We start from the raw sequence: 22,832 nt of genomic DNA on the forward strand, positions 1-22,832 counted from the left end.
GTTTCCTCACTGCACCCATCCTCCGTGGGCTCCCTTTGTCATTCCTCAGGGTGGTTCCTTGGGGTCCCAGAGATTCTATGTGCTCTAGGCCCTGTGTCTAGTCAAGTCATTCTTGTTATACCATTTATTTAGTATATGTAGGCTTTCCTGTTTTCAGTTTCTATTTTTGGCAAATCCTGGTGGTGTTTTTTCAGTGTTTTCCAGTGATTTCAATACCTCAACAAAACGGTGCTTTTCAGTGGTTACTCATTTTCGCGACATAAAAAACAACTGAAACAGTGTTTTACCGGTGTTTATGGAGCACTTTGCTTTTATTGTTGCTTTTTCCATTTTTCTTCAGAAATTGTATACTGCTCTACATTTCATACTGACGAGACGTCAAAGCGCTTTTTCAACGAGTAGCACTGTACTCCGGAACCCATAAAGGATTAGTGTTGAATTAGTATAGTGAAATGTGAAAGTAATTTGAGTGGTGGATATTAGTCAATTATTTTGATTGAGAAAGATAGCGGAGGAATAGAAGGGGGAAAAAGGTTTGCATTTATATAGTGCTTGTTACCCCCGATGGGGTGTTAAAGCGCTTTTTTGGCAAGTAGCACACTACTCCAGAACCCATTAAAGGATTAGTGTTGAATTAGTATAGTGAAATATGAAAGTAATTTGAGTGGTGGATATGTTAGTCAGTTATTATTATTATGAATAGTAGTAGTAGTAGAAGAAGCAGTTGCAGCTCCTCGTGGGAGTGCTGCGGGGCGGCGGGGCAGGGGAGGGACAGGGTGGGGGGTAGTATACTCCGGCATAAGGCCGAACGAAGTTCAGTTAATAAATAAATAAAACAAATTGCGTGAGCTGCAATGCATCGATGCAATGCAGCGTGCGCAATGAAATTTGTTTTATTTATATATTTATTAACTGAACTCTGTTTGGCCTTATGCTGAAGTGTACTACCCCCCACCCTGCCCCTAACACCTCCCCCCCCCCCCCCCCCCCCCCCCCCACTGCCCCGCAGCACTCCCACGAGGAGCCTCGACTGAGAAGAAGTCATCCTTATCTATTGTAACTACCATTAGGTTGTTATTACTATCCCTAATATTATTGTTTAATTTATCATTACTTTTACTATGATTATTATACACATTACAAACCCTCTCAAGTGAGAAGGCTGGTCTACTCCCATACTTTTCAGACAGATGGACTAACAAATGATAAGTTAGAGAGAGCTGACTGGATTGTCACAACTATTCATTAAAGCTGTGACAAAAAACCTTAATAACATATCTTTGCAATGCATCTGTTATAGTGCTTTCTCATTTAAAATCCATTTTCAGGTGTTAGAAACTGGGTTCTACGGTTTAAAACCTGAATTATAGTTCACAGAGTTATTTACACAACATTTGCTGTTAATTTAGCTAACTAATAAGAATCTCAGTCACTATTTTCGGTCAAAACTAGGGAACTGGATAGCAGTTTGTCACAAACATGCTCTTCACTTGCACGTGCAATTCAGTCCCCCGAGATCTGGATCAAAGCCACACCTCATTCAGTGAAAAGAAAAGAAAACGATCTCCGTTTGCCTGCATCACCAGCATTAAATATTCCAGAGTGCTCTCTCGAGGAAATCTGGTTGGGTTTTGAGAAATACTGTGACAATGCAGGCCTTGCAAATAAGGTCACTGGAGTCATGCAATTTTTACGACTGTAGTGTTTTCTGCACAATTGTGGCTTTGTCCCATTTTCCACAAAATCTATCATCTTCGAATCAATCTGCAGATTTAGCAACAAAAAAAAAACCTGTTTCTAGCTCTAACAGATAAAAAGTTGTAAAAACACAGCGACACGTGATGCCGAGTGGTGGAAGGACATTTGTGTGAAGGTTGGCTGGCCCGTTTTCTGTTGCTTATGGCTGTATTAGGGTGTTAAACTAGTACAAACGATGTGAAACCTTTAACCAGACAGTGTTAACATGGGTCAAAATAACAAAAATTGTCAATCAATACTATCACAAAATGTGGCACATTAAGCTGCAAAAGTGGAATTTTTTGCAGCTTAATGTAGTCAACAATGCCACATAATGTGACCCTCTACTGCCTCATAATACCAGTAGCTTTACTTTTCAACTACATACATGCAGTTGTAGATGAGAAAATAGCACCTCGTCAAACCAACAGACGGGGCCGCGTTCATTTAAGGCCACACGTACAAAGTGAGGGTAGGGTGGACCAAGCAAACAAAAAACACCTCTTGCATGAAACACCTTTGGCATTCTCTGACACACGCAGAGCAAATACAGTAACACAAGTGAAGGACTCACTGCCACTCTGTCAATTCTAGTTATACTAGGCAGCGCACATTCAAACAACCAAACTTTACAGGCTTGTGCCCCGTCAGTCCTACAGTGAAATCTGACCCGTGCCTGACATCCCGTGCAAAGTAAGAGGTGTGAAGAAAACCAGCAGGTGCGGTGACAGGCCTGTTCCAAGTGAGTTCTCTGTATTCTTAGCGTGACTAAATGGTGAACGTAAGCACGCTGATGAAAAGGCTGGGGAGGGGCAACATTTTTGTTTACGAACTTCAGGAATTCTTTCAGAAAAAAATTACTTGCATATACACACGACGGCCACAATACTCCACGTGAGTTAGGCTTTTATGAGAAAGTAGGCAACTTTCGCCCTGCAAGGACCGCCACTGTCCATGATTAATCGCGAGGTAGTACAATGAAATACAAAAACAATAACAAAAAAAATGCACTGACTTACCTTGCTGCTGGTCCCGCCGATGGTCTTTTTAAAGACCTGCGAAGTACTAGGGTGAGACAGTAATACAGATGGCAGACCACAACAGCTCCTCTGCCCCCACGTGAACCAGACAGGGGGCCTGGTGGTGTTCTGGCCCTTGGGCCATTCACACCTCGGTTCCCATGTGCCCGACCTACCTAGAAGCAGTGTTTTACCCTGACACCTACGCTCCAGGCAACTACAGGCAGGCCAATGGGGGTTTGGAAACATGGGGTGCCGGCCTTCCGAGCTGCATCCTTCTCTGTAATGCTTTGGCTCCATCAAGTGGCGCAACAAGAATGAAAATCAGTGGCACTCGGTTTAAACCAGGTCAGCTGATTTTCATTCGGTAGGGTACTCTCGGGCACAGTCGGTTTTAACCGACTTCCGGACAGCCTAAGTATATGGTTCGGTCTCCACCTGGAGCCCGCTCTATAATTTGCTACTTACGAATGTTCTATTGATTCAGTATTGTGTGCTTTGTGCCCTAATCTCGTATAGAGACTAGTAGAGAGTGTTATATTAATAAATACATATTTTTATACAACTACTGTGTGGTTCTCCTTTCATTTAGGAGGTGATATTCTGGTAAAACAAGCTGCTTTACATTCCTTCCTGATTAAGCCTGAAGGCTGCTCTCCACAGCTACCACTAGGATGGCTTTCTAAAGGTTATCTTTGACCTCATACATCATAAGGGTCGTGTTGCCTGATACAGGGTACCCACTTTAATTAGTGGACAGCATATACCAGGCCACCTTCTCACAGTGACAACAAGATGTTTCTGGTAGGATGAATTCTTGCAAAACCAATGCCTGATACTAGCTGCCAACCTGGAACGAATTGGTTTCCTCAATGACAAAAACACACCCTCACAGATCCCACTTATGCAACACATAGTGAACAGCAGCATTAGCCTGAGAGTAATTACTGCATGTCATAAACTAAAACCAGAGATGCATAGTTTGCATTGCGGACTTGTAAACTATGTGGTGTGTTTCGTCATTAAGAGCCACTAGTATACAGAACATCAGAGATCCCACGATATCCAATCTTTATGGAAGACATCACAGACATTATCAATTGGGGTGTCGGAATGTATCTGTACACTCAAAGGAAGTGAATTAAGTAATCCTCAACTTCTCTAGACAACAGAAGATATTGCTCAAACATCAACCTATTGTCATATTTCTGCTATTGCCACCCTTGCAAATTAACAAGCAGTGTGCACTTATGTATAGTCTAATTTCTAAAAGGGGTGAATGGTCATCTAAATGTTGTTTCTTCCAACAATGGATGCCATTTCATCTTATTGAACTCTTCACAAGTGAGGCCATTGTTTTTGTTGCTTTATTTGGCCTTTTCTCACACGAAAGGGCAACCTAATTACCTAGTGTACAAGAAGAATGTAGTGCGACAACTGCTGAAATGTTGGGTTATTTGAGCCCATATATGTTTTTCCCCTATCCAGGAGTGTACCATATTCAAAGTGCATGCACTGTGATCGAATAACTAGAAGTCATGTTTGATTGATAGTAACGCATTGATGACTCTGCATCATGCTCAGATATTCAGCAGAGTAGTGAAGTCATTTAGCCTCCGCCATACTGTCCCTGTCCCCTCTGGTCCACCAGTGCACCGCACAGAAGTCCCTTTTAAAATCATGTAAATGCTATCAGTGAAACCTCTGCCTTGTGACCTGTTGGCCAGCACATGAGCAGGGTCTTACAGTTGCTATAGATTCATCACCTGTGGCCACTTCATAAATAGCGGGTACTCGTGATCCTTCCCTTCATCTCTCTACAATTCCTACTTGTGTTGGTTGCATTGCTTTCACATACCACCCAATATTCCGCTGAAGTACGTTCATACCATCATATCTCACAGCAATTTGTTTTTTTAAACTACTTTTGCCATTTTTGTGACACCACAAGCAGTGTTATACTACAACTGACGCCATGATTAAACTATGTGGGCAGCTGGTTCGTTCCTGTCTGCGAATAACACATTTTTGCAAATGGAGAGCCATTTCTCTCCTCCTGTCTTGTTGACTAAAGGTGAAAAACCACTGTTAAGACTGCAGTACGGAGATGGTGACTGTCATTGCAACAACTCAACACTGATTTCGTTTTCTTTTGTTATTTAAAAAAATGCAACATCCAGTGACTGATTTCGGAATTCAAAAATATTGATCAGATCTAAGTTGTCCATTGATCCAAATGCTTATCCATGTATGGACATGTAAGTAGTTATTACAGTGGTTAAATAAGAACTAGATCGGGACAGTGCAGGCAGACTGGTATTGACCACTTTTGACCATCTGTTGGTAAATGTTGTGTATCATAACAATGCCTCTTACCAGCCTAACCCCTACTCATTAATATACTAAGCATTGCGTAACAGGACCTCAGTGGATTTAAGAAATCTTCTATTTCTACATATATGATTTATTATTTGTCAACCCTGTCACAATGTTCTGATCCAACACAACAGTCGTGGTCTGGTGTGAAGACAGGAGCATAAGTTTGCACCGACCTAAAAAATGATTTGATTTAACGAAAGTAGTGATCTAGCTACTAAACAAAACTTCTGGCACAATAACCCACTGCAGCAGATGGATGTTGTCGCATGGTGGCATTTTATTTTTCCTTCAAGTTTGAGAGAGCTTTTATAGTTGCTCTCTCAGCCGAGTGGTTACTCGGCTCCCCTAATCTGATGGTGAGAAGGTACAATTAGGCCAACTTTTTTCGGGACACATGTAGGTTCTTTTCACCATATCTGTTTCTAATTCAATATATCCAGCTGTATAGTTTTGTACAGAATTTACAGTTATTAACACCGTCTTCAAATGAGGATTTTCTTGGAGACTTACTAAAGAGGCAGTATGGCCAACAAAGCACTGCTTAGTAATATTCCATTAGTGCTTAGTTATATGGCAAAGTTAGTCCATCCGCCTGCTTTGTGATCACTGCTTCTTTTATTGTGATGCTGGAGACAAGTTGGGTAAATTAGTGCTGAAAGCGGGATATCTTCTGTAGATGGACATACAACCCTCTTTGCCTCATGTTCTAGCAATTAATGCAGATGTTTGCTTCCAGGTGAAATTAAAACGTAGCTTGCCGCCTTTTAAGATTATTAATAGGTTACGTTGTATTTTGTTGCTTGCCTAAGTTTAACAAGCATTGGGAATGGCAATAGGTCTGGTTTAAGGCACTCAATTTATCTTACATGTGCTCTGTCACTCATTTTTGCACTTATTCATCTATTCATTCTAGCTAAATTTGAAGAATAAATGTAGAAAAAATAAATACACTAACCTCTAAATTTGTTGGGCATATGCGTGCAATAACAACTAAACAAAGCAGCGGGTGTCTTTCTTGCAGGGGTATTGTTAATGGTCTATCATTGTTTTAAAGTTCCAGCATGGCTGCCACATTTAGAACCTATGATTCTGCCGTCTTTGAATGTTAAAACAATGGTACACTATGTACATCAGCATTCCATAATGGTCTTCTGAGTTACAGGAAGTGGCCACATGGGATACGGTTTACTGCAGATTAAATTAGCAGCAAGCAACCCGTTAACACTGCCTGGAGAGCTGTAGTATCTTCATAAACATTCAAATAAAACGAGGAGCAGTAAAGAAATGAAAGGAAAACTATACAAGGAGAAAATGTAAAGCTAAAAGACTGACCACCCAGCCCTGACACTAAAGTGCACTCCTTTTCAGGTGAATATGCATGTGATCAGAAAATGTGGTCATTCACATGGCGAAAGAACCAATGATTAATGAGGACTGAACCATGCTAATATGAATGGAAGCAAAGTGTAAATGACACTCAGGCAGACCAATGGCAGAACAGAGCGGACCAAAAGACCCTCTATAGATATGTATGGATCTAGTTATATAGATGGATGTATTAGCCTCGTAGAAAGCAAAAAATATTCAAGAGATCAAGAATTATTACCTACAAACATTTCACCCCTAGGGTTGTTCAGTGGTGGTAACCAACACAAAAATCCATCATCTACTGGCTAAAAATCAGCCTCTGTATGGTCCAGAACAGTCTTAAAGGCAGTAACGCCCATGCATTAGGCTTCGGGCTCAGTTAAACCATCAGGTCACAAAGGGAGCGAATAAAAAGATACAAAGGAAATGAAAAAAGTTTAATTTAAAGGTTCATAGAAATAAATTGAAAGTTGATTTAGCAAAAAGATGTAAACTTCTTCCTCTTCCTTTAATTACAAGACAAACACCTTGATATACTACAAAATCTTTTGAGGAGCCACAGTCTCCAATTCCTTCAACTCCAACTCCACTACCTCCAATTACTACACAACCTTTTGAAGATCCAAAGTCTCAAGAATCGGGAAAAGCTGCAAAGCAATCATCTAATAAAGTAATCCAATGTGATCAAACTGATTGTTTTGCAAATCAAAATCCACAACTGTTATGCAGTACAGCATGCACTCTTCATTCCCACATAGACCAGGTTGATCCACAAACCCCAGCTGAAAATCAAAAGTAGGGAAAAAAAAATATCGAGGTAATAAAGTGACCATCTTGTACCAAAGGCGAAAACCACAAAATCGTTTAAAATCAAGAAAAACATAAAACCAGTTTAAATCAAAGGAGTTGTACAAACCAAATAAGCCAAACTAAACTTCAGTGTGGTGTAAAAGAGAATAAAAATTCCTGTTGTCCATTGATTCAGATCGGTGATCTACAACTAAGACCGCGCATTAACAATGGAGGATCTTTCTTATAACACAAAGTAAGTCCAGAACTAGTAGATCTAAACATCATAAAAGTCTTACATGAAAATCCCAAGCTTGTAACATAAGTCTAAAGTCAAAAATGGGCAACAAGGATTGGTTGATTTTTTTTATAAAACAGGGCATTTGCTGTTTGCACGAAGCGTGGGCTGCATATAACATTGATCTTGATGGATATGTAACTTACCATTCACCTGCTAATAACCAAAAACAAAGGCAGACCCATAGGATGTTTGAACATCTGGGTAGGAATCTCGCTTATTGTTAATGCTGAAGTGATTCATACCAAAACCTAGTTAGAACTTACAAACCATTGAGCTAAGATATCTGGTGTGGTCACATAAGACATTGAATGCATATAGGTGAGTGGGCCCTTGTTAAACCTGATATACTGCTATTCAAAGAATAGCTCCTGGCAAAAGGTTGGCAGAGCCAATGAAGCTACCTTTAAAAAGTATACATAAAAAGTTGTGTACGGTTAAAAATTAGCATTATTGGTGTGTGGTGATTTAAATTCCAAAATGCACCCCTTAATTCTGGATCCCTCAATAAAGAACGAAGACAGCGTATGGAAAATTCCTTCACTTTCTAGAGAGCATTGCACTCCTACAAAGATAGGTGAATGTATCTTTGAAATCCTTCTTGAGGGAGGTACACTTCCATTGAATGGCCGATCTCCATCAGACAATATCCCAAAATTCACATTTGGATCTGGACATTGGCAAACCTCATTGATTTTTTGGCAATCAACATCGAAGCATGGCACCTTGTTGTTGGTATGAAATTGCAAGAAAGAATTGAAATCGATCATGATCCTTAACTCTTGGATCTAGTGTATCCATATAAATGTTGCCTTAAAACAAAATCCAGAAGAACCTTGATGGCATCAATGATATGACAGTGGTATTCGATCAGAGGGGAGAGAGAAGCTGAGATTCATTCGGCTTCCTCTCAGTAATCAATAATCAAAAGGGAATGGCTCACTTGTACCTGTGTAACCAGGGTCAGGTGTGAAGGCTAGGCCTGGGCGGTGAATTTCACTCCATTCGCGGAGTTTGCAGAGTCCGCTTCATGATGTGCAACAGAGTTATTCCCCGCTCGCGAACGGTAAGTTTGCGAGCTGCCACTCTGGTACAATTTCTACCCGAGCTGCAGGAATACCAGCACAAACTGCAGTTCACACAGCACTCCGCAACTCGCAAAACTTTGCAGTGTTTTTATGTAACTTCGCGGGGTTCCACGTAGCTAAAGGCCGCAAACTATGCCCAGGCCTAGTGATGGCCCTCTTTGAAAAACAACCTCCATTCACGTACACAGGTGGTCGGGCGGTATTAACGGCAGAAAAGCAATTACTGAAGTTTTTAGAACTAAAACACGAATCTACAAGGAGAATGAAGCGTACATAGGACAGCCTACTTATACCGAGATAACACTGCTACAAGATACCTCCATTCTACTACCATACGTTGCACCCAAGGAACATTTAACCGCAGAACGGAGTAGACGCACCACCAACAGGGACAACTTGAGAGAAGGGCACAATATCCCTGTGTACTCTCCTATTAGAAAAGTACCAGCTAATTCTATACCATTAGTGCCAAAACTTCAACATGATCACAAAGTTTCAATAAGGCTGACAATCTCTAAACTAATCCATCGAGAACTATAAAATTGTGACTAACGTCATTGTACACAAAATCATGATATCCATAACCATATCATATCAGCCATGCACCTGTCGCGGTTGTCTCTAAGTTAAAAACTATTTTTCACGTGCCACTTTTTGAGAGATGCTAAGCAAATGTAGAAATGGCGAGTGCACTCCTTCCCTTTATTTGTCGTTGGATTTTGCTTAAATTGCGAATTTATGCGTGCAAAAACAGCTCTGTGGTACGTCCCTCCACAGAATGTCAATGACTTGAGAAAAGGTACAGCGCTTGCGCACCTCGCTGTTGCACTGCGAAAAGAGGACACGTTCTCCTCCAGAAGTACGCCATATTTATCCAGGTACACCAAATGAATCCACAGTATGTCAATCGATTATTCAAGAAACAAGTAATCCGTGAGTTCAATGTTTGTAAAATCACTCCGGAGACAGCTTTTTTTAGTTGATTCAGAATTCTTTATTCCGCATTTTCAAATGCCCTGTGCTGCCAATCCAGGCTATTACATAGGCACGTGCTGTCAACCATACCTCGAGCCGACACATTAAAAAGCCCAATGCATTTCGAATTATGTTAATTCTTCGTCAGGGGTTGCTGTAACAAATCAGAGAAAACTACATCAACAACAATTCGGAAAGAAAATTCGCTCAATGTCTGCAAACCATAATAGCAACCTTACTCTATGTTCAAATTTACCCGTGACATCCCTCAGAAATACACTCTAAAACAGAAGTGAAAATAAAAGTAAAAATAAACCAAACACTACAGGCCCTTCTATTTGCTTCCACTAAAAAGAAAGTGTGCTCATTTACCTTGTGAAAACTCAACCGGCGTGTTCGTGCTTTCCTTCGTATTTAGAAAATCTTCATCTCTTCTCCCTCCCACCCAGGTGGTTCTTAAAACATGCTCTCACACGTTTGCCAATCAATCGCTTGATTAACACAAACCTTGTGACCTGCTGAGTCCTGTGATCACTCGTAAAAAATGACTAATGCCTACAAATCCCACAATGCTCTAACCCCGTCATCAAAAACAATACCCCCATCTGGAATTAAGAATTCGTGCTGAAAAATAATGTCATAAAAAACTGTGCATATGAAAAAAACAATCAAATGTAAAATGAAATAAATGTTCAAATATCATGGTCTTGATGAGAAAAAAAAACTTTCTCTTGAATAAGAACATAAATGTATTGAACGTCTCTCATGTCTTTAACCACCTCTCCGAACAAATGGTATGTAGTCCACTCATAATTTTCTTTGCAAAGTTCCGCTCAAGGTCTTCCGATATTTATGCTGTCTCCTAAGCGATACTTTTGAAAGGTTTGTCTTTAACTTTATTCTGTAATCTGTAAACCACCGGGGTGCAAACTCGCGTTGGGACGATAGTTCGTGCTTTCCTTCGTATTTAGAGACAGCACGTGCCTATGTAATAGCCTGGATTGGCAGCACAGGGCATTTGAAAATGCGGAATAAAGAATTCTGAATCAACTTAAAAAAGCTGTCTCCGGAGTGATTTTACAAACATTGAACTCACTGATTACTTGTTTCTTGAATAATCGATTGACATACTGTGGATTAATTTGGTGTACCTGGATAAATATGGCGTACTTCTTGAGGAGAACGTGTCCTCTTTTCGCAGTGCAACAGCGAGGTGCGCAAGCGCTGTACCTTTTCTCAAGTCATTGACATTCTGTGGAGGGACGTACCACAGAGCTGTTTTTGCACGCATAAATTCGCAATTTAAGCAAAATCCAACGACAAATAAAGGGAAGGAGTGCACTCGCCATTTCTACATTTGCTTAGCAACTCTTATCGTCCCAAAGCGAGTTTGCACCCCGGTGGTTTACAGATTACAGAATAAAGTTAAAGACAAACCTTTCAAAAGTATCGCTTAGGAGACAGCATAAATATCGGAAGACCTTGAGCGGAACTTTGCAAAGAAAATTATGAGTGGACTACATACCATTTGTTCGGAGAGGTGGTTAAAGACATGAGAGACGTTCAATACATTTATGTTCTTATTCAAGAGAAAGTTTTTTTTCTCATCAAGACCATGATATTTGAACATTTATTTCATTTTACATTTGATTGTTTTTTTCATATGCACAGTTTTTTATGACATCATTATTTTTCAGCACAAATTCTTAATTCCAGATGGGGGTATTGTTTTTGATGACGGGGTTAGAGCATTGTGGGATTTGTAGGCATTAGTCATTTTTTACGAGTGATCACAGGACTCAGCAGGTCACAAGGTTTGTGTTAATTAAGCGATTGATTGGGCAAACGTGTGAGAGCATGTTTTAAGAACCACCTGGGTGGGAGGGAGAAGAGATGAAGATTTTCTAAATACGAAGGAAAGCACGAACACGCCGGTTGAGTTTTCACAAGGTAAATGAGCACAGTTTCTTTTTAGTGGAAGCAAATAGAAGGGCCTGTAGTGTTTGGTTTATTTTTACTTTTATTTTCACTTCTGTTTTAGAGTGTATTTCTGAGGGATGTCACGGGTAAATTTGGACATAGAGTAAGGTTGCTATTATGGTTTACAGACATTGAGCGAATTTTCTTTCCGAATTGTTGTTGATGTAGTTTTCTCTGATTTGTTACAGCAACCCCTGACGAAGAATTAACATAATTCGAAATGCATTGGGCTTTTTAATGTGTCGGCTCGAGGTATGGTTGACAGCACGTGCCTATGTAATAGCCTGGATTGGCAGCACAGGGCATTTGAAAATGCGGAATAAAGAATTCTGAATCAACTAAAAAAAGCTGTCTCCGGAGTGATTTTACAAACATTGAACTCACTGATTACTTGTTTCTTGAATAATCGATTGACATACTGTGGATTAATTTGGTGTACCTGGATAAATATGGCGTACTTCTTGAGGAGAACGTGTCCTCTTTTCGCAGTGCAACAGCGAGGTGCGCAAGCGCTGTACCTTTTCTCAAGTCAACTTTTTGAGAGATGACATCCCGAGCTCAGTCCCTCTACTATGTCCACTGTCAAAAAGATTAGCTAATAGGAGTTCATCGCGGGCCCACGTCACCCGGGGCACAGTGTTCAGAGCGAGCACAAGTCAAGAATTGAGCTCCCGACAGGTAACCAAGAGTAATCCAAAACAAAGGGATTCTACACACGATGACACTGACAAAAAGTAAGGTTTCTTAATGACTCTCTTTCCCACCTAAGCAGGTTTGGAGAGCTTGCCGGCCCCCGAGGAGGCCCGCAATAGAAACACAGGTATTTGCAGACGCGGTTTAGACACACAGCTCTTTGTGACCACAAGGTTCGCGCGGCCAAGAATAAGCACAAATGCGAGGCAGGGCACATTGTCTCTGTTTTACCATCCAAGAGATTTGCCCCCATTCATTTCCAAAAAGCGCAAAATCACACACCACGCGCCCTGTTTTCCATTAGCAACCCTACTGTACCTCCTTCACGAGCCACAACTGCACTGCCATTATTTCCAAGCGCGTAAGCATCACATTCCTCGATTAAGGGTGGCACACCAGACATTTTGGGAACATTATGCTGTCTGAGAGTTCTCCTACTAGCTATATAACCTTAGAAGACACCGCATATTCTTATAGCGATAACACGCCTTTGATTGGAGATTACCGCTTTACAACTGAGTTCTATTTGCTAACTGCTAAAGCATTAACAATAGTTATTCTGCATGCTCCATCTTGACAAGTGCTGGTAGTATTCCCGTATTTTTTAAATATTTTTTGATAATGTGTTTTGTAAATAGCCTTTTGATCAACACCACCCCTTTGTTAAAATGACAAGCAGCAGCACATTATTCCTAATTTGGGTGTTCACCCAAGTACAATAACAACATTGCATATTCTTGTACTGTTTTCTTTCCTTACCACCAGTTATAGGTACGATTGACTTGATAACGACCATAAGAAGAGTGGTAAGTCAATGAACCACTTACTGGAGTTGCAAAATTCTGCATAGGTCCTGAAGAAAGCCCCCCGACGCGGCTGGGCACATATGGAGCTGAAACATGTCCACCACACACATGAACTAATCACTGCGTAAGATTAGTAACTTGATCTACACATGCACCATCCTTGTTTTTACTTTTCCACATCTCCAAACTTCTCTTAAGTGGCGATGTAGGGAATTTTAATTCAGTTCACTGTAGCACTTTCTCATCTCTGATCACTACTGTATTACTAGTTTGTCTACGTCCAGGTGGAGGATAGTATACCCACAACAAAACCCAATGATGATGCAGTCACGTTACAAATAGGCGGAGAATCAAGATATACCGCCCGACCACCTGTGTACGTGAATGGTTTTTTTTCTCAAAAAGGGCCATCACACTTGATCCTGTTTACACTGGTACAAGTGATCCATTCCCTTTTGATTATTGATCAATGATATGACACCAAAAAATACTTTCGACACTAAAAGGGTGGCACTGCAGGCTCTGGTTATAAATTGAGATTTGGAAATGGGAGGAGTTGCAATTGCAGGAATTTGAAGAGCTACTGGAACAGACGGCTCCAGTTAGAAAAAACAAAGCCCATGTCTTACCTGGAAATCTTTCTACAGTTGGCCTTGATTGGTACGACGTGGAATGCTTATAGTTAAAAAGGCTGTTGTCATCAGCCTTGAAATAGTCGATGGCTGTCTAATAGCAGCAAACAGCCTTTTCACAACATTAAAAAGCAATACAGAATTCAGTATCTGATAAAATACAGAAAGAAAAAACATTCTCAAACTCTGGCAAGCTTTACATGATGCAAGAACTCTTAAAAATGTCATGAAATTCTGGGAGAGCGTAAGATGGGGCTGCAAGGGCCCACCTAAATTTAGAGTTGAACATAAGCCCAGAATCCTGGATCAACCATTTTACATCCCTCTCTCAGATTGAGGGAAAAATACACCATTAAGAACAAGTGACCTAGCTTCACAGAACCAAGTTCTATCAGAAAATAAAATTGGCACGAACAAATCAACACAATCCCAAAATAAATGCGGAGAAGTTGACCGGAATGTAAATGCAAGCGACCACCCCAAATTAGTACATCAAATTACAGGCTATCCAAAAACCATGGTTGTCTCTTCAAATCCTTGTATCACCTTCACCGTTGTAGCCAGCGCTTCCTTTCGGCAAATAAAATCAGGGTTAGTTGATGAGCGACTTGGAAATCGATGCATATGTTCACGAAGCACTAGTGCCTTGACAGCCATGTCAAGCTCGGTTTTACAAGACCACCTGATCTGATTCCACTTCACAGACCCTCCTCTTTGGGGAGGTACTGCTTTGGTATTTGTTCTAAGGTGAGGAATCTGCAGTTAGATGTATGTATCTGAAGAGCACCGAACTTACCATGGTAACTCTTTCAGGTGGATACTCTATCTAGCTTTAGATTCCTCACCATCCTTGTTCCATGGAGTGGACTCTTTTTAATGTCAAAAGGCCCCACGTTAATATTCAGCACCCTTCATCCAGTAGTTGTTCATCCTCCAAGTCTGAGGGTGTGGATGTGGAAATGAAGTCGGTGCTTACATGTCGCTCCGTTCCATCACTTCAAGACTGGTGTGGAGCCACCTAGCAGTAATCAAGAGCATTGATATGAAAACAATCTCCGGGTCCATTCCTCTGCCTGGGGAATATTCTAAGGTGAACCATCGGCAGTTACATAGGAGTATCTACCAGAAAGAGCGTTATCTAAGGTAAATGACTTGTTTCTTTGAATGCCTTCTCTATCGAGATGATCCTCCCATAAGCGCACATTGGTGTGCTCAATTTTACTTATTCACCTATTTGAACTTTTTCTTCTAGAATGATAATACCTTAGCTGAAAGTTTAAAGTTGCATTTTTATAATGGTGGGAGGGGACTAGATATATAACCACTGTGAGAGCAGAGCTTTGTCATATCTCTTGCTATGTGTATGTAATTTGTTTGAATCTTTTTTTGATTTTCTTTTTTTTTTTTTACACTTTAGATGAAGAGACTGAATTCTTTGACATGGCTGACTTTAAACGTCAATTTAAAAAAAATCTGAAGTCTGTTGCAAATGTAAGAAGAATTACATTCTCCATCTCAATTGGTAAATCCAGTTTGTGTGTTATAGCGAGATACAATGTTTGAATCCCAGGTGGCGCGATAACTGTTGATTTGTTCTGAATTTAATTACTGTGCATTAAATAGATTGCTTGTTTCTGGATGTTTTTCCCTTTACATAAAACTTGCCTCTAGATGCTGCCAGTCTGTGATGTGATTTGATGCAAAAAAAAATCTGTGTTCCAACAGGAGTTAGCTGTGTGACTCCGTCCCAGGTACACAGGCATAGAACATTTTAGGGACCAGGCTAGAAAGGGAACCTATTTCAAATGTAGATGGAACGTGTTGGTGGGCCACACGTACCATTCCACAAAATCACCCTCACATATTTGGCCTTGTGAACATTACATGTTGTGCTCTTCTTAAATTTCCAGTCCCTAGCCACTGTATATCATTCAAAGATTTGCATGGTACTGGTAGGGAATGTTTCTGGACCCCTGGATCGAGAGCCTGCTGCTCTCGGGGTTCTGAAACAGTGCACATCCTGGAACGAGGTGCCAAGCCTCCCCCCACAGGATGGGCAAGGTCCACGAAGGGGAAGCTTTAAAGGCTTGCCGCCTTTGTGAGCTACAACAGCCCTTTGCTGCTTCCAGCAACCGGCTCCCACTGGTTCTGACCCCCACTCTGGGCAGGAAAACCAAGTGAGGAAGGGAGTTGTGCCCATCTTTGCTAACCCCACCCCTCAGGTAGGGGTGGCGAGGTGAAGCAAAAATCACAGTCCCCGCCATCTTGCAGATGGGGCAGCCAGCCAACCAGAGAGAGAAATATGCCTCCCCTCCCACTGGAGGGTGGCAAAATAGGAGGTGTACCGACCCCAAGGAAGAGAACCATTGGTCCCAACATTTACTTAACGGTAATACCCCTAAATCTAGTATTTAGGTGCACCCCTGAACCTTACCTCCGCAGACAAAAACCAACCAAGAAGAAAAGAAGGACTGAAGAAGCTGAAACTAAGAAGAGGAGGACACCCGCTGACTTGGCCCCAGTCCTACTTGCCTGTCCCCACCTCGAACATGCTCCAGCAAAATCCCGCTGTGTACTGCAGCCAGCAGCCTCAAGAACCCGAAGGACTTGTCCTGCCTTCCAAACCCGAGACTTTGTCTCCCGTGAGCACCGGATTTCCTCACCCACAGACTCTGGCCACAGCCAAAACCCTGAGTCTGCACCTGACGCCTACGGCCCGAGGTTGAGTAGCCCGACACCACAAGGTTTCCCTGGCAATCCTGACCTGAGATCTGGTGATCTCTGAGTGGCCTTGAATCTCCAAGCGAAGCCTGCAGCCCCTTTCTGGAGGATCCCCCTGACCACAAGGCATCCCAACTTACCTTTCCAACCAGTGGTCACTTCCAGAAGTGTCCCCGAGCCTGCAGTCTTTGTGGCAACAAGAGAATCCCTATTGAAAACAGGGCACCCAATGCCAAAACAGCACCCTGCACCCACATGCCGCTGCGGGTGTACTTTCGGTGCTAACTCCGATTCCCCCTTTGCCCTGAGCCTAACACCAGGCGCTTTGCTCCCACCAGCCCGTGGCCTGCTCGTGAGCAGCCACGAACCCATTGGGTAACATTGGGCATCAGCACCCTGCCGCCCTAGTGTCCCTGAGGATGTTTCAGGAGTGCATCCTCGACCCAGGGGGAACCCTGGTTCTATCTCCAGAATACCTACTCCCACAAACCTTTACTTATCTGCAAACCGTTAACTTCAATTCTCTCCATAGGAATACATTGACTGTTTTTACTTGAAAATTGTTCTTAGTGTGGAGTTGGTTTGTATGAAACATTGAAAAACTGCAAATGTACAAAAACTGATTTACTTACTATTTCTCTAGGAAATGTTCCAGTGTGATATCTAGGCATACCACTCTGAGTAGAAAAAGTAACTTAAAATGTGATCTAAAAAGTAACTTACAAAGTAGTCTGTAAAGTAACTGAAAAGTAATTTCGAAACCTTGATTTACCTGTAATTCAATGAACTTGCATCCATCTGTAAAACATTGCATAAGATTTTTCAAAGCATTTATTTCACTTACCTGCACCAGGCTTGGCTTGGTTCTAGAAATAAAATAACTAAATTATATTTTTGATACAAACAAATTGGTCTGAGTTGAATCTTTGAGTGTGTGACATCATTTGCTGCCTGAGTGTGTACAGCAAATGCTTAACACTACCCTCTGATTGATAAAGCCTTACTTCCCACCCACACTACCACAAATAGAGAGTAAGGTGAAAACTACTGTTACCTCTGCCTACCTCTGGGGTTGCACTGGACTCTGTGCACACTATACCTCATTTTGGGATAGTATATACTGAGCCAGCTTCCTACGCTCCTCAATGCACCAGTCCAAACAAACCTTAAATAAGACCCATAGTCCTCAATCTAATGTTTTATGGAGGTTTTTGGGTTTTTTTTGCTTCATTTAGTGTAATTTGTATTTCTGGAGGTAAATTTTATTTTTGGCTCTTTTCTCTAATGACATTTCTCCCCACTGTCATTTCAACCAGTTTAGTTTAGTTTCTGACCGGATCATTGTCTCAAGGTTGGTGCCTTGTGGAGAAAGATTTGTCTGTGGTGACTACTGTGGGCAGTTACTAGTCCTTTAAAATGGCCACTAAATCAGAAAGATTTCCAAGTAGAAACTGTTAAGCCATTGCTAGTCTGTTCTTTGTCCTGTTAAATTTTCTTTCCTGGAATCTGTCTAGAGCAGGACAGAGGCTAGGGGACTTCGTCTTTTACCCTCAAAACTCCTTCCTATTTTCCCGACTTAACTCCATTATGCAGTTAAGTCGATATGGAGGATGCAGTGATAGCTCTCAGCATTGATGATCTTCAATATTAAAAGACTCCCCAATAAGATGCAAATACAAGTTTTTCTGCTCCTCCCCATGCACCAGGTGATCGAATATCTTTATCTCATAAACTGACCTTTCTAGTGGCAGTAGTACATTTTAGGAGTATGTGAAATTCACCCATTAATATTGAACGAACTGCAGTGCCTTTAGAAGAGCCTGATATTATTACAGCCGTGATGCCTTTGTACCGAACTTCATTAAAATATACTTGTGGGAAAAAAAAGAAATTGCTTCCCAGGCAACTCGCACATTGTTCACATATTTAGAAGTCAAAGTTTCTGGGGGTAATTATTTTGTGACTTTTTCTTCCATGTAGGGTTAAAACTTAAAAGGGCAGAGTTCTTTGGAGGGGCGATGATTTGTGGCTATCGCTTTAGGTTAAAGAAAAAGGCACATTATTTTTTAATGGTACTGTCCTGGGGTTCGTGCTGTCATTGGAAGTGTTACATGCTAAGTAGACATAGGTGGAGAGCTGTGTTGGAGAACTATTATAGGTAAAGATAAGTAACTATTTTTGTTCGGCGTGCACAATCACGAAATAGAGAAGTCTGATATTTTACTGTATACTCTAAAAGGGTAATAGATGGGCGGCAATTTGCAATCTATTTTAGGGTTTTGAAGGAGCATTTACAGTTGTGTGGATCTACTGTGCAAAATGTGTTTGAGTGGCAGGAAAGGGATAAGTTATGTTGGCAGCAGAGATGTGTGTTTAGTGGTTGACAAAGCTGAGCAGCAGATGTCTGAGGCAGAGGAGGATCTTGGTTGGATGATAGAAAAAGGGGGTTGTCTCAGACTGGAGGGATGCTTTGAAATAAGATGAAGGAATACATTCGAAAGGACCTTGCTGGTTGGTCTTAAAAAAAAAAAAACTAGCAACACTTGGTGAAGAACTACTCACTGTGTTCTATTGTCAGTGACTTTATTACTGTATTTCAGTGATTTTCGAGACCAATGTTCTTTGGTGTGTGGTTAGTGAAAAAAACTTTGTGGCAGGTCTTTCCAGCTTTTAAAAAAAACATGAATAAGGGTCATTGCAGATCATTGGTTGACAAGCTGTACAGGGGTGTTACTTTAATGGTGAGAGAGGCTGTACTACATTGTATTGTCAAAGTTTCGAAAGAACCACACAAAGATTACAAAATTGTGAGCAAAGCAAATGGAATTAATATAGTGAGTTGAAACCGAATCTTAAACCATCAACTAAATGTATGACATTCCAGTTTTTCTTTCATTCAAAGGAATGCAATATTCTAAATGTGTATCCATTTAGATTGAATGTATAGAGCAAATTCTCCTTCTGTTGAGTACATTGTCCTTTACACAAATTATAACATTTTCTAGGAAATGTTAGCGAGTATACCACTGGCCCTAAATCAGCATGTCTTCTGGTAACATATAACAGCACTTTACTTGTTTAACAAATGAATTATTTTTATTTAGGTAACTGTCCATTTTAAGGAGTTTGACAATGCACAATGGATTCGAATTGCATGGGGTACGCACTCCAAGAGGCCCAATCAGTACATCCCTACCTTTGTTGTCTACCATTCGCAGACTCCCTACGTGTTTATCACCGGTCTTCGGAGCAGTTGCAGAGTATATCTTTGTCAGGTATAGTGTTAGTTTTTTAATTTTATTGTGGTGTTTTTAATTTTATGTGCTGTAGGGCTAAATGTGTCTTAGTGATATCAAGTGAAAATCCCAGGTTGCCAAAGGAGGTTTGCAGTGTACAAGGCGGTTCATTTTAGTAATAGCCTTGAAGTGCTGCAACAATCTTGTTCCATAGACCACTTGGAGCAAGAAATATTTTTAAGGGCTGGTGAGATGGCTGAATGTATGTAGACTGCAAAGAAATGGGCACATAATGAGGTTTGCAGCAACAAATTACTTAGTCATTTATAAAGAGGCGGCCCAAACTCCCACACCAACCCCCGACTTGGTCTCCACTTCACAATGAAGACAGCGGGGGCTAAAGAACAACTCAAACGGTGAAAAGGGACTACCATTCCTTTACACAGGAAGCACTGATGGGTCAATCAGGCAGCGGGGGGTGCAGCAGGACGCCCAATCAGCAGCGGTAGGAGAAGAGAAGAGGAGAGGAGGGGAGAGACGGGTGAGTTCAACGTGGAAGACACCAATGTGGAGGACGCCAATGCAGGAGAGACAGACAAGAAGGACCTGCCCCCAGAGAGTGCCGCCGAAATAGAGGAGACTCCAGACATGGGGAGCAAAGAATGGTGGTCTGCGAAAAACACCGGAAAGAAGAACCTACCCCCAGAGCGTGCCGCCGACACCGAGAGACCTCCAGACATGTGGAGCGAGGAGTGGTGGTCCCCAGAGGACGCGCAGGAGCCGCCACAACTCTGGATAGTTGCGGCTAGAGGCTGTACGTTCCTTAGAAGGGGGGAGGTGGGGTGAGGAATAAGGATATTGTGGTTTTGCAGCGTGAATCGTTTTTGGATTCACATGCTGTGCATTATTCCGCCATCTAGTGGTTGGGTCTGAAATTGTAGTTTATTTTGTGTTTTTTTGGTGGGCTTCGATATACCACCATTTGGTGTCCTTCTGTGACATCCATGGGCTTCCTCCAGAAGCTCCTACCTTTGATAGCCATCTTCAGATCCTTTTTTTTCCGCCACTGGGCCTGGATCGATACGGAAGGAGCTCCCAAGATTAGAGAGAAGAATCTACAAAAATAAAGAAAAAAACTCAAGAAAAACACCGGTAGAACGTTTCTACATTTAAGTTTCAATCCAAAACTACCGGAGATCGACGAAAAACCAAATCTTTGTCGACGATCGGAGAATGTGCATGCGGGGGGCTCCCTATGCGCGGTAATGGACAAGACACCATTCAAGTTTTCAAAGAACTGTCTCCACAAGTACGCTCAGAAGGATCAGCATCCGGTCTGCATCCTCTGTCTACCACTGTATCATCGAAGCGAGGACTGTAACGCGTGCTCCGTCGTCACCCCGAAGCCGTTGAGGGGGAGAGAAAGGCAGCGACGAGCCAACTACAAAATGCAAGACCAAGGACCATCACTGCGAGACCTTGGCCTCTCCAGTGAGGAGGAAGATAACCTCGCCGAAGGGCCACAAGGCGACGAGGACAGATGTTTCGGTCGTGGAGGTCGAGAAGAAGACTTCGAAGGAGGTAAGCGAGTCGTCGACCTCGAAAAAACTAGAAGAGTCTCGAAAATCAGACTCTAGACTCTCAAAGGGAGCCTCGGCGTCGAAGCACTCAGCGACCGCAGCTGCATCCAAGCAAAAACACACCGTAGAATCCTTCGATAAGGACTCTATGTAAGAAACTGGCTCTATATATACTGCACCAAAGTGAGGTACAGTGTGTATAGAGTCCAAGAATCCCCAAAGGTAGGCAGAGGTTAAAGTTAGATAGAACCTTACTCTCTAAAGTGGTATCTTGGTCGAGTAGTAAGGCAATATCAGAGGACAGTTAATCATTTGATGTACACACTCAGTCAGCAAATTAATTCACACACTCAAGAACTGAACTCTAGGCCAGTTGTTGTTGTATAAAAATATATTGTTTATTTTTGGAACCAAGCAAGCCTGGTACAGGTAGGCATTAAATACTTTTCAGTAATAACTTACTCGATATAGAACAGTTGAAAAATGCAATAGGAATTGTACTTTGTTTGATTTGCATGGGAGCAGTATTATGCAACACTTAGCAAATGCAGTACATTGAAATTAATAGGCTTTTTCAACAAATTGCAGGTAAGTTACTTTTACGTTACTTTTTCTAACTCAGTGCTGGATGCCTAGATCCAGCACTGGAACATTTCCTGTAAACAGTTGAGAAAATGTGTTTTTTTTATTTGTGTGATTTTTAAAGAATATTTTCAGATTTCAAAACTCCACACTTAAAAACTTTTTGGAGCAGTACATTGAAATGGGGTTCTACAATAAATTGCAGGTAAGTAACTTTACGATACTTTTTCTAACTCAGTGCTGAATGCCTAAATTCAGCACTGGGACATTTCCTGAAAACAGTTGAGAAAATGCCTTTTGGTTATTATTTCGATTTTTAAGGAATATTTCAAGTTCCGAGGTTAGACTCAGGGGTCCCCCAGGGTCACTGATGCACTGAGATTGCACCCTTAGCGGCACTGGGGCGGCAGGGCGCAGAGTGTTGAGGCCCAATGTTATCCTGTGGAGGCTAGGGAGCTTCCGGTTGGTGGCTGCTGGCTAGCAGGCCACCCGGCTATGGGAGCAAAGTTCTTAGGGTTTAGCTCAGGGCAAGTTGGGGACCAAAGTATCACCAAAGGTGCACCCTCAGCGGCACTTGGACGGCCGGGGGCTGTTTTGAGGTCGGGTGCCCTGTTGTTTCAATGGAAAACAAAGAAACCCTGCAGGCTCGGGGCGAGGATCTTCTGGGTGTGACCACCACTTCGAGGGATAAGTTGGGATGTCGTGCGTTGGTTAGGCACCGTTGGTTTGGGCACACAAGGCCGTGGGGCTTTGGGTGCAGGGGTGCCTTGGGACGTCGGATTTTCTTACCCGCTCTGGTCGCGATTGGGGGGGGGGGGCCTCTGGATTAAGGCTGCAGGTGTCATCTGGAGGCTTGAGGCAGGTCAGGGGTCACAGGATCTCCGGTCAGGATCTCCGGGGGGACCTCCTCGTGGTGTTGGTTCACTAGAGCTCGGGCCGGGGTCGACGG

At 42.0% G+C, this 22,832-nt stretch overlaps 1 protein-coding gene across 5 annotated transcripts in view; it reads left to right on the top strand.

The window, feature by feature from the left end:
- The window catches only part of CENPN (centromere protein N), a 220,082-nt gene that overhangs the window by 70,233 nt on the left and 127,017 nt on the right, over positions 1-22,832 (top strand). For all 5 annotated transcript variants that reach the window (XM_085638918.1, XM_085638917.1, XM_085638916.1 and 2 more), the window contains 2 exons: positions 15,182-15,255; positions 19,590-19,760. In XM_085638918.1, coding sequence (XP_085495044.1) covers positions 15,182-15,255; positions 19,590-19,760 — 245 coding nt within the window. The remainder of the gene's footprint in view (positions 1-15,181; positions 15,256-19,589; positions 19,761-22,832) is intronic.

Source organism: Triturus cristatus, chromosome 12 (genome assembly GCF_964204655.1).
Source record: "Triturus cristatus chromosome 12, aTriCri1.1, whole genome shotgun sequence".
Lineage (NCBI taxonomy): Eukaryota > Metazoa > Chordata > Amphibia > Caudata > Salamandridae > Triturus > Triturus cristatus.